This window comes from Rhinolophus sinicus, chromosome 3, assembly GCF_057876585.1.
Source record: "Rhinolophus sinicus isolate RSI-liver-muscle chromosome 3, RSI-T2T, whole genome shotgun sequence".
NCBI lineage: Eukaryota > Metazoa > Chordata > Mammalia > Chiroptera > Rhinolophidae > Rhinolophus > Rhinolophus sinicus.
In genome coordinates this window covers 174,122,827-174,141,666 of record NC_142503.1, presented here as the reverse complement: position 1 = coordinate 174,141,666, position 18,840 = coordinate 174,122,827, and the positions used below count along the sequence as shown (strand labels likewise).

Below are 18,840 nucleotides of genomic sequence, written 5' to 3'. Positions count from 1 at the left end.
TGGCTCCTGTATAAAACAGGCTATCTTCCTGTAGTTGTGTCTCATCAGTCAGCAGTTTGGTCTTCTCGACCAAACATTCCTTTATGTTCCCCTCCTCTCTTGTTTCTGCGTGACAGTTCTTAATAGAAGTTACCAAATTGCAATTTTTATTTTCAGACCCTCTTTTCCTTAGGCTTTTTCCCAGAGTTTGCCTCTTGCCTCTTTAACATTTCTCTTGCTTTGTGGCTTTGTACCCTAATAGTCAGCACACCCACCCCAGTTTCTTCTCCTGCCATCAGGGACTGCCTGTTTACCTGCATATATACCCACCCACTCCTACGCTGTTACTGTTGCTGTAGCAACCAGCATCTCAATTTCTTTCCTTCCCCCCTGCTTTTTTCTTTCCCCTGCCAACCACTATTCATTAAACGCTCCCTCCCCAGTTTTATACACTGTGAGGTCAGGGCTGATGCCAGCTAACGTTTTTCAGAAGGAAGAACCGGGAATAGTTTGAAGATGAAGATTAAATGGCCCCTTATGAAACCCCTCTATTTTGTGCAGCTTGGGGTGAAAGGGTTTTTGTTTTTTTTAATAAGCCAGGCCATCTTAACTGAGATGATTAACTGAGATGACTAAATGTCGAGTCCCTAACCCTGTGGAAAAGTCATGAGTGTTCTAGAACAAGTCTGTTATGGTACTGCCTCTTAACTTATTTTGAGGTCTTGGTTAGTTCTGTGTGGCTTTTGACATCTTTGGGCCAAAGACAAAAACTTGCTCTCTAAATCACTTCAGCTCTGGGCATGTCTCTGTTCTGGAAAAGGATGATGAAAAGCACTGCAATGAGTGTCATCCTTTGTAGAGGGACTGGATATGCCATTCGATGATCAGACACAAGTGTGTTCAATCACAGATCACAACATGTCTTTTTCAGGCTGGTTGTCCAACAGTTCTGGTTTCCTCTAGGCAAGTCTCAATCTTTGAAATGAGTATTATATTAGAAAAAACAAAAGAGAAAACCCAGCATCTCCTTCCAACTCACATAAAAGAAATCAGGGATTATTGCCCTCTGAACAGCACTTAAATGGAGCTGGTATGGGCTGAGACTCCATGAACTTGTTTACTTTTTACGTAATTCCAGTGTCCTCTAGGATTTGTCATAGTCTATGGGTTGTGTCATGGGAAGTACAAAATGTTCCGTATTCCTTATAGATCATCCTGTCGTAAAGCAGAAACTGGAGGGGAGAGATTTTCCCCCTCCTATAGGACCTTGGTTTTGCCTCTCAGGTCGTATGATACTAGCTCTGCCTGTGATTTGGAATAGCGGTGCCTTGTTTCCAAGCATTTCACAGGTCTTATGAAACGTTCACATAGGAATGAGGGGGAAATTCGTGCCAGTGGGCTTTGGAGAATATTGTTGGCACAATCCAGTCAATTACTTCATCATGGATTTATGGAAATCTAGGTTTATGGAGCCTGATCTGGGAACCTTTACTGCTCAGTCTTGTGCTTCTGGACAGGATAGTCCCAGACACTTTTCTGGAAACAGCCTCAGCTTGTTTCTCTTCTATTCCAAGGCTAAATACTTTTTTAAATGTTCTTTTCGCCCAACTTGAGCAATAAAGAAGTCCAACTGAGTATTACTGGAGGGCCAAAAAACCAGGAGACCACACCAGTGAAGAATATTTTCTTGATGTTCTGAGGTTCTCTTGCTTTTCACCCTGGGTCTTTTTTGTATGCTGACCTTTGGATCACCTCCCACCCCATTCATGTTTCATTTTGTGATAAACCCTTGGTTGAAGATAGGTTGGGAATAGATTTATTGCTTTTATTTTTTTATAGGTATATTTTGATTTGAACTCATTTTAACTTGTTGCTAGTTCTTTCAAGCTACTGTTCCTCTCATCTTGGTGTAATGATGGGCATTTCTCTGGAAGGGTCGAGACAGTGACATCTCCCTTATGGAGATCAGAATCCAGAAATCCAGTCAGGATTGAGGCGTTCTTGTTACATACAGGTATCCTCAGTTCTCCAAGTGAAAATGACAGACTTCTGTTCCTTCAAGGAATGTGTTGAGGACAGAAAAAAGTCCATTTCAGGCATTTTGGGTGGAGAGGAACTCTGATCTTAAAAGGAATTGGAATCCTTTCTACTAATAGGCATGGGCTATAAAAAGTGCCAAATAGTGTAGTTGGCTTTTCATTAGCCTCTGGTAATCTGCTTTCTCTACCTGGTTCCACCACCTCCAACGCCCCCATCCCAGTTCCAAAATGGAACTTAAAGTGGTTTAAAAGTCATACTCATCAGAATTATAATAATTTAGGTTGCTTGTTAAACTCAGATTCCTGGATCCACTTCCCAGATTGAATTAGAATATCTGGGGGTAGACTTTTAAAAAGAAAGTCCCAGATGATTTCTCATGCACATTACATTTAGAACCATAAATTACAGGATCTTTGACATTATGACTGTGAAGGCAAACTGCTTCTAAGCCTTTTCTTCCTACTGAACTAGATGCTTCCTCCGTGCTTACCATTCTCATCAGGAGGCGCCAGCTGTAGAGAACCCCCGCTGAGGTATTACCGTACACATAGCTCACTTTCGGGGTTTCTGGTGTCATTCCAATCCTCTGAAAGGAATTGAATTTTGTACTCAAACATGAAATATTCAGTTTTAGCTGCTGCTGTTTAGATAGCACCCTTAAACACTCTAGGAGCAAGAAGCCTACATGTCTACCCTCTCTGTGTGAGATAGGAGTTCTCTTCTCTGCCCAGAAGCATAGGCAAGACCAGTGTTAGTCACTCTCGGGAGACCACTGTAGAGTGGCCAGAGTGGGAGGGGCCCCGCTGCCCGTCCTGGGCAGACCCCTGCCGGCCTGACCAGAATCGACCGAGGAAGTTCCTCCTCACAGATGGAAAGGGTATTTGCCAGAGGCCCCGGCTTTCCTGTCAGGGATGGAGCTAATGCAAACCCCTGCTGCTATGGCTGGTGGGGCTGGCCAAATTTCTTTGTGTTGAGTCTTGTTTCCACCCCCAGCTCCTCTTCAGTCCTACAGATGCTGGTTTATTTGCACGTTCCATGCTGATCTTGGATTGAAAGCCTCTCCTTGTTTTTGAGCTCAGTGTTTAGATAACACCACATGCCTTTGGCAGCTAGGGCACCCTGTAAAGGAAATGCCTGGACTCTAACAGCCCCACTCATTCATTCTCTGTATGTGAGTGAGTGTGACCTGTGTTTAGGACCATTATAAGAACATTTCTCTGTAGGGGTTATTAATACTTGGGGTCTGCAGGGGTACCAGCGTTCTCCTTGATGTTTGGAGTCCTAAGGACAGTTTTCCAAGTCTCTTCTCTTTTTTGCCATTCCAGTAGTAAGAGAATTAAAGTCTGTTTTGCCCAACACTGGTTTCCACACATAACTGGAGTACCAGAGCATTCTTCCCTCTGGTGAGAAGACTTTTGGGCGACACAGGGCTGAGTGGCTAGTAGTGGTGCAGACTGTTTTTATAACCAGGCCAGGTAGGCAGCCGCCTTTGCACTGTGATTTCAGGTGCTCTTTTCCCTGTGGGATATACCCTCCCTTATTCCCCTATCTTCCCCATCACTCTCTTGCCAAAAAGGAAAATGTGTTATTTTCTTTCAATATTAAATCTTTTCTGGTAGCATATAGCTCTTTAAATTTTCACTTGGTAAAATGCTGTTAAAACTTCTTCCTTAAAAATATTCCAGATAAATCTGCTAGATTCTAATTTAGGGATCTTGAGGCCCCTTTAAGCTCTACAATTCCCTAGAATTTATAACCTTTTTTTCCCTAAAACTACTAGGGCATTTCCGTTCCATGACGACAATTGTCTATATACGACAGAGTGAGTGATGTATAAACAGAGTGGCATTCATTTCTGCAGCATCTTTGATATACTTAACCTCACTTTCCTAGCAGTAATTCAGTGCTCTAAGAATCGAAGAAGGAAAAGTTGGTTATGACACAGACGGTGAGCAGTGATCATGATAAAATAGTGTCCAGATAATCGAGGATCAACTTCTAGCAGATAAAACACAACTATACACGTACACACTTTGTTCCTTAGTGCTGTATCACTGTGAATGTTCATGGCCATCGTAATCACTCTAAAATTGAAAATATCTTCTGAGTCATCAAAATAAATTATTTAGAACAACACTGTGACTTTTTTTTAAATATTACGAACAGTATAAAACTACAGAACAATAATAGGTGAACCAGAATGTACCACTCCCTAGTGAAACTGGATAAATGCAATTAGATATATTAACCAAACTATATTTCAAAGCTAAACATAAACTTGTTGGGAATTATAAAGGGAAACACGTCATCTTCCTTTTCCAATTGTTGTAGCTGTATGCTCTGCATTTAATTAAAATTTTTTCTTTAATATTTACTCTTGAGTCATGCCATATGGAATATAAAAATTCTCTGTGAACAGATTTAAAAATTGAAAACTAATGCTTAAGTAATAAAGTGATTATTGTTAAAAAAATATTCAGAATAAACTATAAAGTATCTGGTTTTCTTCCTAATGGTTCTTGAATCTCTTAATACAAAGGCCAAATATATCCCTAAGTATCACCCAGGATTAGCCAGGTGGACAGACACTGTTCACCTCCCAGGGTCTTGAGGAGCATCTAGTTGATTCTGTAATGAGCTCAGGTAAATAATCATTTTAATATGGCTTCTTTCCAGACGTTTGTGTTATCCTTTTCCTATAAATGTACTGGGATTTCACCTTTTGGAGACTGAAAAAGGGAACTGACGGCTTAAATAACTTGCTTTAATGTAATCAAGGAGCCGCTCCTATCTTCATTATTACCGTCTAGCCTACTGCGTAGAAATACCTTTCTTCTGAAATTCAGATGCCCAAGCTTGACAGGAGGTCCTGGGCACATGTTGTGAAGAAGTAAGTGCAGTGTGTTTTGCGGACTCTTATCCAGCCTGTCTCATGCCCAGTCCCTGTGCTTTGTGCCTTCCAGTTCTCTCCTACGTTACGGTGGCAACCTGTCCCTTCAAAGTGCCATGAGTGTGCGATTCAATAGCAATGGGACCCAGCTCCTGGCCCTGAGGCGTCGCCTGCCCCCTGTGCTCTATGACATCCACTCTCGCCTGCCTGTGTTCCAGTTTGACAATCAGGGTTACTTCAACTCTTGTACCATGAAAAGCTGCTGTTTTGCAGGAGATCGTGACCAGGTAAGTGCCTTCTGCCTCCTGTATCCCACACTAATGCTTTCCTCTCAAATTGCTCTTTCTGTATGGTCTTTATTTCTCCTTAGCTTCATGTCAGATAGAAACAATTGAGGGGAAACAGTAAGTGTCTGGGGATATCGTTCTGGCTTCATAGTGAGTGACTCCTTCAGAGCTGCCGTGAGTAATGTGAGGCACACATCATAAACCAGGGCTGGCCGCAGGATGGTTCTGAGCAGCCCAGCTCGGCCAAGTTGGTGAACAGATTTTCAGATTCTAAGAATGTGTCATTTCAAAAGAAAGGAGGGAGTCCATGAAAAATTAGCCTGCCAGAAAAAGAGAGGCTCTATTTTTTTCGGTATCAATAAAATTGAGTAATGAATGAAACACCCTAAGTACCATCAAGAGACATATATCCTGAATGGTCCCTTGGGATGGCATCTTTTTCTTGGATGAAAAGGGCTGAGCAACTTTGTTTGAGAGGAAGCCAGATGCTGACTTTTTCTTTTGATTGCCAGCAGCACAACTGGGAAGGAGAACCCAAGCTGTGAGTTTCCAGCCTTTCCACAGTCTCCCTGGGAATGGAGACACTGATGTTGACTTAGAGCTGGCAGTTTAAAAACATAGTGCGTTCTTGACTGTGTGCGTTGGCCATGGAAGTTGTGATGCGGGCATCAGTGAGGGGACCAATCATACTGGTCTGAGTAATCAAGCTGAACAAAGACAAAAAGATTGAGCAAAGAAACAAACATTTTTGTTTTCTTCTCAAACACAACAAGTCTTATTGTTACTTCACATTTAGATTGGTAAAAGACAAAGACAAACCTAATTCTCCTGCTAATGCTTCGTGTTCTCTTTGGGTCCATCAGCTGTCAAATTTTGACATGTAATTCTCACATGCTGCACTCCACCTCTTTAAAGTTATTTGTGGGCCATAGGGCATAAAAGAAACAGTTCTTTGAGAACTTGTAAAGTCCCTGCTATTTGAAGGCATAACTAGGACTCTTTTTCCTAGACTGAGGTTGCTAGAGGCCCCCCGTGTCATAGCATAAAGATTAGTATATGTAATAGGAGCACAATAAACGCTTGTTGAATTGAGTTGAATGTGAAAGAAACCGAGAAGGATCTTTTAAGTTGCCCAGGCTAGGGACTCCCCCTTTTTAAATAAAGAATAGATATCCAAATTCAGAATTTATGTTCAGGTTGGAATCCTAGGAGCTACTTAGCTGCGATCCACACGTGAAACCACTAGATGCCCTCAGTTATATAAGCATTGGGACTTAGAGAGGCCACAGTGCCTGAATGACCTTTTTTTATAGGCAATTTGTTTCTTGGGTAGGAAAAAGCAATTTCTAGAGATGGTCCGACTCCTGATAGAACAGATAATTGTCAGCTCTGCAGAACCTTGGTTTAGTTTCATTCAGCTGTGAAAATAACAACCAAGCCCCTCCTTTCTCGTCCTTCTTTCCTTTCTTTCCTGCTTTTATTGATCATCTTCTGTCAACAGCTTACGTAGGTATGAGATCCTTATTTCATTTAACAATAAAGAGTAGGCACTACATGTAATGGTTTGTTACGCTTTTTACCAGAAACATGGGCTCAGGAAAAGGTGAACAAGGTGAAGGAGAATAGATGTTGTGTTTTCCTTCGGTTCCTATATTAACAGCCAGAATGAGTCTGCACGGAGTCCTTAAAAGACTCAGAGTAAAGGCCTCCAGCCAATGTGTAGAGTACCTAGACCACGGTTTCTTAGCCTTGGCACTGTCAACGTTTTGCTCAGATAATTCTTGGTTTTGTGGGACTGTCCTATGCATCACAGGATAGTTATAGCATCCCTGGCCTCTCCCCACTAGACACCAGTGATGTCTCCCCCAGCCATCCCCCAGACAATGAAAAATGTCTCCAGATATTGCCACATGTCCCCAGGACGATGGGGAGGGGGTGGGGGGCATTGCCTCTGGTTGAGAACCTCTGTCCTCGATCCGTTTTCTCCAGACACACCGGGACAGACAGGTATTACCTTGAAAGTCTATTCATATTTCCCACACAGATTATCAAAAGTATATCACCTAGGGAATAGGAAGCACAGAGATTTATGTTTGCCTGTGTTGTTCATTCCTTGGGGACTATGAAATGTAGCCGATTTGTCATCGTCTTGTCTCAGTGCCTGGCACACAGTGGGAATACAATAAATATTTGTTGAAGTAAATCTTGAGTACGTTGGTTAACGTGTGGGTTTTAGTTATTGGGGCCTACAGCTTCTCTACCTGGAAATCAGGATTGGTAAGTACGGTTTTCCTGCTCAACTACTGAGGGCTTTACAGAGGATGAGTTAAATAATAGATTTTCAGTGAAACTAATCTACTGAGCTTGTACTTTTGAAGTGTGGCACAGGAGGCCAAACTTCATGCCTTGTTCCTGGAACATCTCTCTCAGATGTGATTTACAAGCTCTGACTTCCCACACTCAGGGCTAAAGCAGCAGCTGCCGCGCTTACAGTATTATCTGCAGGGCTGACATGTGTAGTCTTTGACTAGTCCAGACAGGATCTTTTTTGCTGCCTTCAAATTCCAAAGCTTACCCTTTCCTTATATCGGTCTTTATATTTGATCTTGTTCTTGTGTACTTTGAGAACGCCCACAGCCCGAAGCTCTGTGTTCTGGAACTCTTCATTTAGTCATAGGCTGGGTAACCATCCCAGAATTTCCATAATAGGAATGAACATGGTCAAGAAAAGCACTAAGTGACCCATCTATCTGAGACAGACTTCTGGCTTTCAATTATGGTGAGATAAGTCTGTCTACACAGATGGATGCAGAGTGTGCCAGAGAGCCTGTACTTCGTTTTAGACTATCCTAGGTTCACTAGGTAATTCATTAGCTTCAAAATGAAATTAACATTTCAAGACATTGGACTCAGGGAATAAAGTGTGAAATAGGCTGAGCCTACTGTGTGTGTTCCCCATGCTCATTGCCACCACTGTATATAAATTCTAATTATAGAGCTACTAGAGATCATTTTGTATAAACCGTCCTTTTACAGATGGGAAAACTAAGGCTCAGAGAGGTTAGGTACACAAGTCAAGACATATTTGGGTTTGTACCAGAGCCAGGACTAGAACCCAGATTTTTGAGCTCTTAGTACAGACCATTTTTCACTATACAGTTGTAATAACTTAATGCCAACAGTGGAAAGGCAAGCAGCAAAAATGAGTGAATTGGGCTCGAAGTAAACAGTAGCAAGTTCTGGGGACTGGCCAACTGGAGAGCCCACCCTTGTAAATCTAAATGAATCCTGTCTGAAGCTTTGACTCAGCTTCAGTCCATTGCTGCCTTGAGGGCCTCTGGTTTTTTTCAAGGGAAGCCAGAAATAAAGATTTATATGTGAGGTGTCCTGATCTTTAAGTATTGCAACAAATTCATACTTTATTGTGTGGATAAAACAAATCTGTACACCACACCTATTCTGCTCTAGAGCCACCAGTTTGAAACCTCCGGTCTGCAGCAGAATGTTTTTCTCTCATGTTTAATTTCGTGGTCTGTCATTAATTCATAGGTCAGTAGAGATGAGTTCCTTTTTCCTGTCTTCTACTAAAACCCTTCCTAACTACATGCCTTTCTCCCCTCCCCTCCGTTGTTTAAAATAAGAAAGTAGATACTTACTGAGCATCTACTTATGCCAGATGCTGTGGTAGACACATTCACATGACTGCCAGACAGGACCCTCTCTGAGATTTGCATTCAGAGCCCTCTATACAATCTGTCTTCCCCACTTTTGGCGAAAAACACGTGGTTTCTTTATTTCTAGCATAATCTTATAATTCTTCAAGTTTAATAACTTCTGTCATCTGATAAGGTGACATAAGTGACATCAGATTGGTTGGGCATCAACAGAAACAATTAGCCCCCCCAAAGAGCCTTGAACTTTTCCTTTCCTTTTTATTTTTTTAGCCTGTCCACCTTTTAGGCTTACAGTATAGTGAGGAATCTTGCAATAAAACAGCATTTCCTCTTCTCAAGGCTGCCTGAATCCAAGGGTTCTCCTCCTTGCTTTCTTGTCATACTTAGATTTTTTTGTTTATCTTTCGTTTTCTCCTTGAAGCCTGACTGGGTACATTCTGTCTCCCAAGCTTCACCCCCCCACACCCCCAGCACCCCCCCACCCCCACCCCGTATTACTCACTGAGCCAATCTTTTAACAGGGTTAAAAAAGAAGGCCAATTTTCCACCTGCTAGCTTTTCTGGCACATGCTTGTAAAACAGCACTCGGCTTTTGTTCCCTTTCTTTCACAATTCCTTAAATGGCTCTCGTCCTAGATTATGAGAGTCCAACAGAGCAGCCCAAGGCTTCTGGGAAGTAAGTCTTTCAGGCTAACAGGAATGTGTTGCCCGCAAAGGGACAGTGTGATAATTTTAAAATCTTCTCTTGCTTTAGTCTCATCTAATGCCTGTACACTTGCTGAAAGTAGAATGAGGAAGGAAGGAGAAAGTATAATAAAGTTTTCTTGCAAGGGTTGGGCACTGGAATGTTTGAGCATTGGGATTGCTTTACACAGGTCTTTGTTTTAAACTTGATAGATGGCAAGGCCTCTGAAATCTTGATAATTAAATCATTCTGTCTCATTCCCTGGAGAAAAGAGCTGACTTGTACCCTGTGAATCCAACAGAATGGCCTTGAATATGTGGCCTGGCCTCAGACATTACATCACCACTCAACCTTTCTGTGTTGACATTATATGGGTATAGCAGAGGTGCAGGAATGTACCAGTAAGTGCACTCCAGGCCAGTGAGGCACCTTATAAAGTTAGAACTTTACTTTTTTCTGTAACTCCCTCTAGTCCTAATTAATCTCACTTGGGGGCCTGGCAACCCACGTGTTCTTCATCTGAAATAAAGGCACACTTTTAGTAGGGGGAGATTCGGCTCTTGGGTTCCATCCTAGGACTTGCTTTATGACTTCAGGCTAATTTCTTCTTATCTTTCTTTTATATCATATATTTTTAGCCCTTTAGCTTCTAAAGCACTTTCTTTTATATTAATCCTCCCAGCGACCTTTGGGTTTGTTTCGTTGGACAGGTTTTATCCCCATGTGAAACTGAGGCCTAGAGAAGTTTGAAATGGCAGATCTAATCAGCAGCAGAAACAGGATTAGACTCAGTCTCTTGCCTGTGATTGTACCCTCTTCCTCTTAGGCATGCTGCCACCTGTGTTATACAGGTTAAGTGGTGATAGTACCTTCCATCGTCTGATGAAGAGGAGCTGAATACAGAATGTAGTGGCAGAGGGATTCCTTGTTGTGTGTATTATTTAGGTAAATATCAAGAGACTTTTTTTATAAAAAGAAGGTAGCTTGAAAATAACTGGTATATTAAATCAACTATTTATAACTCTCTGAATCCTGAACCCCTTTGAAAATCTAAAAGCTGCGAACATTCATTTCAGAAAAATGTATATATGCACATAGTTTTACGTATGATATTAAGTTGCGTACGGATCACGAGAATCTTCACGAGGGATTTAAACCCCGCCGTACGCAATGTGTTAAGGAGTTTATGGAATTCCTGAAACCCAGGGGTTTCAGGTATTAGCAATCCTGGATTAAGATTGCACTCATGGGTTATGTCATCTTTTAGTCCATTTGCTGATACAGTTTTAGAGCTTAGAAAGCTTAAAACACTCTGGAGTGTATGCAGGCCTGTTTGATATGGTCTGATTTATAATTGTTCAGCTGAAAAGGAACACTAGGGACCTGATTTCTTCTTAGGAACATATGAAATTGATTTGACCTGATGATACAACATGAGTTCACCTTTAATCTCTCGAGTTCCTGTCTAGGAGCCTGGGCTCTACTAAGAAATCCCTGGTGGATATTAATGAAGGAAACACAATATAACCTTTCCTGCTCTATCTGCCCCATCCTCCTTAGAGATTTAACTTTCGTAGCTTTGCCCCTTTTTCAGGTGCCTTCAAAAAAAGGAAAGTAATTTTCCTTCCTATGAATGGTTGAGACCTTTTTTGAATGAGGAGTATAAATACTCATGGGTAGATTGAAATGAGTGATGCCATCTCCCCACTTCCCACATATAAAAGCTGAGGCCCACAGAGGAGCGTTTGATTGCTGAAGGCCTTTGGGTTGATGCCCTCTCATCTTGCCCAGGTTTCCAAAAGAGTTTTGCCAAATAAAGATTCATCTTTAAGTAATGCAGCCTACTCTGTTACAAGCAGCTGCTGGAGATTTAGAGCATTTTTTAAAAATTTCCTCCCTACTGATTATTTGACTATTATTGGCTGTCTTTATGGAACGTTTCTTTATTAATAGAATTTTTCCTACTCAGAACCCCTAAAGGGTAGTCATTTTAATAAACTAGAGAATTCCAGGAGCCTAATGGAGCTAAAATGGCAAATGGTCCAAAATCAAGAATCAGGTAATTTCACATGCAAAAATATTGTGAATCTTACGGGTATGACTATTTGCATGCTTTTATTGGGAGCCAATGGAATTCTGTTTTCTCCTACCACAAATAAAATAATTCTATGCTTTGGCTATTTCCAAAGAAAAACTTCTCTGATTGCATTGGGTAGTATTTGTGGCATGAATTATGAATGATATGATCAAAGGTATATTATATACCAATTGGCAAACCTTTTTCTGGAAATAGTCTTCTGGAAAACACATCACAAAATTGTTCAATCACATTTTTTCCCCTTTTGACAAAAGGTCAGGGAGAAATAAGACCTGTGTTTGATTTAAATGTTAAATTGCAGTCTCTCTGCTGTTACTGATCTAGGCTAGAGAGCCATCTGGTTTTTCTGTCCTAGGCAGTACAGTTAATTAGACAGGCGTACCATTTACTGGAGAAAAATTAATCAATTACTATGGAAGGAGCCTCGGAGAGAACTATGTAAGTTGATCAGTACTCAGTGAATGGTAATTGATTGGTATGTTTCCTTCTCAATCAACAGATGTTGGAGAATATCAAATGCTGTACAAACATACGCACACACGTACACATACATATACATATATATATATAGAGAGAGAGAGAGAGAGAGAGAGAGAAATGGAAGGTCCTGTTAAGACATATTCTGGGTTATTAGAGAATATCAGATAGATGGCCTGTCTCTCCTGCCTTCTAGAACTTTTAATGTGTATTTTGTTTAGGGATGAGGAGCATTTTTTGTATATATCCATATTTCTAAACCCAGTGAGGCCTTACAATATAATATACAGTTATCTGTATTCCAAAATTGTCCCTTTTTTGGTTTGTTTTAACCATTAAGATTTAAATAAAGGTGTTAGGGAGGGAGAAATAGTTGCTTTGCTTGAAGATGGCTAACAATTTTTTTCTCTAGTAAGCTGCTGTTTAGTAAACAGTTTTGCTGTGGCAGGCTACGTTTAGATCCTTCTTTGAACCTCAGGTTATTAAAAATATCTTGTGACTTGCGTGAGTCTACAAGAGTGGTTTGTGTAGTTAGAGGCATCGTCTTCTCTGGGTATTCAGCCAGCAAAGGTCTTGAGAGCATGTGTAATTCGAGAATGCTAAGAGTTGAAGAAAGGGGCAGGAGTTCCTGGAGGGGGTGCTGGGCCTTACAGCAGTCTACCAGAGAGTAGGGAGTGTTACCTGAGTGACTGTTTTTCATAATGGTTAATGAATGCATTGACAGAGGACATGTGGGCAAATGAAACAGTGACAAGTGCTAATTCTGTAATTTTTTTTTTTTTTTTTTTTTTTTTTTTATGGTGGTGGTGGTGGTGGTGGTGGTGGTGGTGGTGGTGGTGGAGGTGGTGGCGGTGGCGGCCGCGGTCGTGGTTCCTTCTTGAAATCTATTGAGAGGAGTTGTTGCTCTGTCCCTATGGTTAAGTTAATGTCTCTATACTGACAGTGGGTTGGATAAAAAGATTAAAATGCACTGGCCTCAGGTTGACTCTGCGTAAAATGGCTGGGCTGCATCAAGATCAGTAAACAAACAGGATGGCTCTTAGACAGAATGAATAAACAGTGAGATGGGTCAGAGTGTGGCCAAGCTTTAACCTTTGTGGCCGCCTGGGGAGGATTATGGATGATGTGAATCCATGCAATAGCTTATGCTCATGTTTGCGTTGGTATCACTCATCTTACCCACAAAGCCAAATCAAAATTAAGTATGTCTTCCACTCTCCGATCTGAAGTAGCCTGTGGGTCTCCTACCTCCCCGCCCAACCCAGAGCATTTTGGGAAGTGGGGCTTCCGTTGCCTAGATAGTGGACACCTAAAACACTCTTTCTCCTTCCTTGGAGGCCTGCCCTGTTCGTCTCAGTTAAGATACAAGGTAAAAGACTCATATGAAGTGAGTTTTTAATTTGTCATTTACCCCTTACTGTTTAGAATGAGATCAAAGAAAAGACCTAAGAGAAGGTAATGAATTCTTCATATTCATGTCCCCACTAGGCTACAAACCTAACACCATCTTATTTAGTTTTTGCTTTTCTAAACCTGAACAGTAGCAATTTTTACATTTTTTCATGGGGGTGTTTTAAATGTGAATGTTGGTTGTGAAGTCCTACCGTGTTTCCCCAAAAATAAGACCTAGTCAGACAATCAGCTTTAATGTGTCTTTTGGAGCAAAAATTAATATAAGACCCGGTCTTATTTTACTATAAGACTGGGTCTAATATAATATAATATAATATAATATAATATAATATAATACCCGGTATAATATAATACCAGGTATAATATAATACCAGGTCTTATATTAATTTTTGCTCCAAAACACGTATTAGAGCTGATTGTCCGGCTAGGTATTATTTTCGGGGAAACAGGGTACATCACAAAAGGGAATAAAAATATTAAACCTAGGAATTTTTGGCAACCATTTTTTTCTATTACGTTTCTATAGCTTACATACAGAGAGTGCCAAAAGAATGTATGCATATTTTAAGAAAGGAAAAACTTAAAATTGTAGTACTTAATATATACCGATAACAAAAAATGAATACAAGTCATGTGTATACATTTTTTTGGCATAAATACTGCCCGGTATTTATAAAGGGCAGTCTGCTGCTGAACCTTTCTGTTATCTATGCCAGAAGTCCTTTTCTCTAGGTCAGCTTCAGATTCAATACCAGCTTGCCTGGGTAAGAATGCGCAGATACTGTTTGAAATTAGATATCAAGATAAAAAGGAAAAGAGAGAAACTTATACCTCCAGTTTCACCACTTGAGGTGAAGTTCAATTTTCTGGTTAATTCAAATAATAATTGTGTTTCATAAATCTGGATATAATTATATACTTTGGGTTTCCTTTGGTAGTGATTAGTGTTGGCACTATTTGATCCTTGTTTTCTTGCTCCCTGTAACAAATATTTAAATATTTGTGAGATGGCTAATCAAGACTTGCAGTGTTCTGTCCTCTTGAGTGCTAATCATAGCAGGGCCACAATCACAGGCTCCAACTGGGGTCTAGGAGAAGACGAACCCTTCCAATACAGCTTTAGAAGAGAGAAATCTTTCCAACTGCTCTGATGATGTTAAATGTACCTCTGTACTCAGCCCACTAAAAATAATCTTTATTTCCACAAAGCTTTAAAAAGAAAGAAGGAAGAAAGGGAGGGCAGGAGGACAAAAGCGCTCTTTTGGCTACCTTGTATTTTAAAATAGCCCAGAACTCTGTCCCCTGTCTTGGAAGACTCATCTCCCAGATATCCACATAACTTGCTCTCTCATTTCCGTCAGGGCTCTGCTCAAAATGCCATTTTATCTGCAAGACCTGTGATCACCCTATATAAATGGAAATTAACCACCCCAGCACTCCCTATATACTCTAACCTGCTGTTTAATTTTTCTCTCTACCACCCCTGGACACATTACATATATATTTTTTTATTTTTCACAAGTACATATTCTTTTTAATTTTTTTTTCTACCCACTCTCCTCTCACATTATATATGTATATAATTCTTTTCCTCTTCCAACCCAATAAAATGTAAGCTCCATGAGGGTAGGAGCAGGGTCTTTTTTGATCAATTCTATTTCTTTCCCTGGAACCGTGTCCAACCTATAGTCGATATTTGATAAATATTTGTTTAATGAATAAAGGGATGGGCTTATTTTTATTTCAGTCTCCCACAGTCAGCAGTATCCTAGGCAGCCAACTTTGAATGCTGGAAAGGGCCCAGCAGACAACTATGAAATGTCATAAATGAATTCCTCAGGGCAGTTTTGTGATTCTAGTGTGTGTGAACACTTAAATGGTTTGACTAGACGGCAGTGGGTCAAGACCCCCTCCTTGGAAATCATCCCGAGCCGTTCCCTTGTGGTGGTTCCAAGAGGAAGAGAGGGTCAGGAGTTGCCCTTATCCCTGAGAGGAAGCCTGTACATTGTACACATTTTCTATATATTTTAGGGGCTGTCATATTAAATCCAAGAGGCCTTAACTCCGTGGGAGTTTTCTTCCTTCTAAGGCAATCTTCTGAGTCAGCGTTCTGTCTGGAGTCCCCTTTTACCTTTCCGTGGCTCTTTCCCTGGTGAATAGCTGAACAAATTAGGAAAGCACAGATCCTTCACAACGAAATAGTAAAATCTCTCGTAAGCCCAGCCTTGGCTCACTCTTTTTTAATATTTATTTATTTATTTTCCCCTTCTTCCGCCTCCCCCACTCTGATTCAAGCCGTTGTTTCTCAGTCTAGTTGTGCAGGACACAGCTCCCTGGCCCAGGCTGGTATTATGAGCCTTGCACTACCCCCGCTGAGGCAGTCGGTTGCCAGTCGTTGGTCAGCCGCTCACAGCAGCTCACGGCAACTCATACCAGCTACTGGCCGCTCACGATGGCTGCTGGCCACTCACGCCAACTGCCGGCCACCGGCCACTCCTGACAGCACACAGTAGCCCATGGCTGCTCGCGATGGCTACCGGCCACTCACGCTGGCCACTGGCTGCTCCTGGCAGCACACGGTAGCCCATGGCAGCCCAGCAGCCCGCGGCAGCCCAGGGCAGCTCATGCTGACCTCCAGCAGCTCATGCCGACCTTCCAGCTGCTCACGGCATCCCAGCTCGAGGGAGCGCTGTTGGTCATAATCTTAGCTGTAGAGGGCGCAGCTCACTGGCCCATGTGGGAATCAAACCGGTGACCTTGGCGTTAGGAGTATAGCGCTCCAACCACCTGAGCCAGTATCAAGGAGTGAGCTAAGCCATGCTTCCTGTTCCTGTTAAAACAGTAGTCTACAAGAGCACCATCGCTTTATCTTGATGTCTTTTAGCTTTTTGTGTTACTTCTTTACGTAAGGCTGGCTCAGTGCTCAAACCTATCTTGCCTTGCTTTTTTTGTGAATCACTGGGCACCTTGTTTCTCATAATGGCACCTAGTGATTTCTACTTTATCGCATGGTAGTTGTGTAACTACATGTGTATTTTCTACTTGATTTAAGCTCTTTGGGAACCCAGATATTACTTCACATATTTTTGTAAGCACCAGAGTACCTGGCACGCAGTGCTTGATTAGTTAGAATGAATCTTTCCTGCCAACTAGTAGGTAGTTAGGCCAAAATTACACTGAGAAGAAAGCCCTTGGGCTTCTGCATTCCAACTTCCTAACTTGAACCAGTATAGTGTCATAAACTGCAGGGAATTACTTGGATAGACCCTAAAGTCAGGGCAATTAGGACTCATCTTTTCTGTTTTCTTTTTTTTTAAGGCAGATTTTTATAGTTCAGTAGCATTAAGTACATTCACATTATTGTATAACCATCACCATTATCCGTCTCCAGAACCTTTTCATCTTCCCAAGCTGAGAGTCCATACCCATTAAGCAGTAGCTCCCCATTTCTTCCTCTCCCCCGCAGTCCTTGGCAACTACCATTCTTCCTTCTGTCTCTGAATTTGACTACTCTAGGTACCTCATGTAAGTTGAATCATACAATATTTGGCTTTCTGTATCTGGCTCATGTCCTTTAGCATAATGTCTTCAAGCTTCATCTATGTTGTGGCATGTAACAGAATTTGCTTTTTAAGGCTGAATAATATTCCATTGTATGTATAGACTACATTTTGTTTATCCATTCACCCATTGATGGACATTTGGGTTGTTTCCACTTTTTGGCTATTGTAAGCATTCTTCTATGAACATTGGTGTACAGATAGCTCAAGTTCCTGCTTTCAATTTGATATACGAAGATCAGACAATTAAGTTCACAAACTCATCCTAGAAAAAATGCTACATATGCTCCATACCTCATTGCTATGGTCACCTTCACTATGGTCACCTTCAAAGCACTCCCCTTGGGAAACTATGCACTGACGCCAGCGCCTAGTCCACCCTTCAAAGCAATTTTGGAACTCTTTTTCTGGAATGGCCAGCAGAGCTGTCGTCGTATTACTCTTGATGTCCTAAATGTCATCCAAATGTCTTCCTTTCAACATTTCCTTTATCTTCAGGTAAAGAAAGAAGTCATTGGGGGCCAGATCGGGTGAGTAGGGAGGGTGTTCCAATACAGTTATTTGTTTACTGGCTAAAAACTCCCTGTGAGCTGGTGCATTGTCGTGATGCAAGAGCCATGAATTGTTGGTGAAAAGTTCAGGTCGTCTAACCTTTTCAGGCAGCCTTTTCCGCACTTCTAAATAGTAAACTTGGTTAACTGTTTGTCCAGTTAGTACAAATTTGTAATGAATAATCCCCCTGATATCAAAAAAAGGTTAGTAACATCATTGCAACAAGTTTATGAATGTAATTGTCAGACTTCGTATACCTAAGAATGGAATTGCTGCGTCATATGCTAGTTCTGTGTTTAACTTTTTGAGGAACTGCCATACTGTGTTCCACAGTGGGTGCATCATTATACATTCCCACCAGCCATGTACAACTGTTCCAATTTCTCCACATCCTCACTAATACTTTTCTGTTTGGGGGGTTTGTTTGTGTTTTGTTTTGTTTTTATTTTTGGTAATAGCCATCCTAATAGGTGTGAAGTGGTATCTCATTGTGGTTGTGGTTTTGATTTTTATTTCCCTAGCAATTAGTGATGTTGAGCATCTTTTCATGTGCTTATTTGTCATTTGTTCTTTTATTTATTTGTTTTTTTAAATATTTTATTGGGGAAGGGGAACAGGACTTTATTGGGGAACAGTGTGTACTTCCAGGCCTTTTTTCCAAGTCAAGTTGTTGTCCTTTCAATCTTAGTTGTGGAGGGTGCCATTCAGCTTCAAGTTGTTGTCCTTTCAGTCTTAGTTGTGAAGGGCGCAGCTCAGCTCCAGGTCCAGTTGCCATTGCTAGTTGCAGGGGGCACAGCCCACCATCCCTTATGGGAGTTGAGGAGTCGAACTGGCAACCTGGTGGTTGAGAGCCCACTGGCCCATGTGGGAATCCAACCGGCAGCCTTTGGCATTAGGAGCACAGAGCTCCAACCGCCTGAGCCACCAGGCCAGCCCGCTTACTTGCCATTTGTATATTTTATTTGGAGAAATGTCTGGTCAAGTCCCTGCCGGTTGGTTGGTTGTTGCTGAGTTTTGGCCAGTGAGCCTTTTGATTTGCAAATACTGTTTTGTTTTGTTTTGTTTTTTGTTTTGCAAATACTTTCAAGAGGGTGTTTGCTGTGTGGTGCCTTATGAATATATCTCCATTTATCTTGTTTAGTTTAAAAAAGTCTTTCTCTGTATAAATAGATAGGTAGATATAGA

At 41.3% G+C, this 18,840-nt stretch overlaps 1 protein-coding gene across 4 annotated transcripts in view; it reads left to right on the top strand.

The window, feature by feature from the left end:
- DCAF5 (DDB1 and CUL4 associated factor 5) overlaps positions 1–18,840 on the top strand; it is an 85,183-nt gene that overhangs the window by 43,835 nt on the left and 22,508 nt on the right. For all 4 annotated transcript variants that reach the window (XM_019733487.3, XM_019733485.3, XM_019733486.3 and 1 more), the window contains exon 6: positions 4,983–5,196. In XM_019733487.3, coding sequence (XP_019589046.1) covers positions 4,983–5,196 — 214 coding nt within the window. The remainder of the gene's footprint in view (positions 1–4,982; positions 5,197–18,840) is intronic.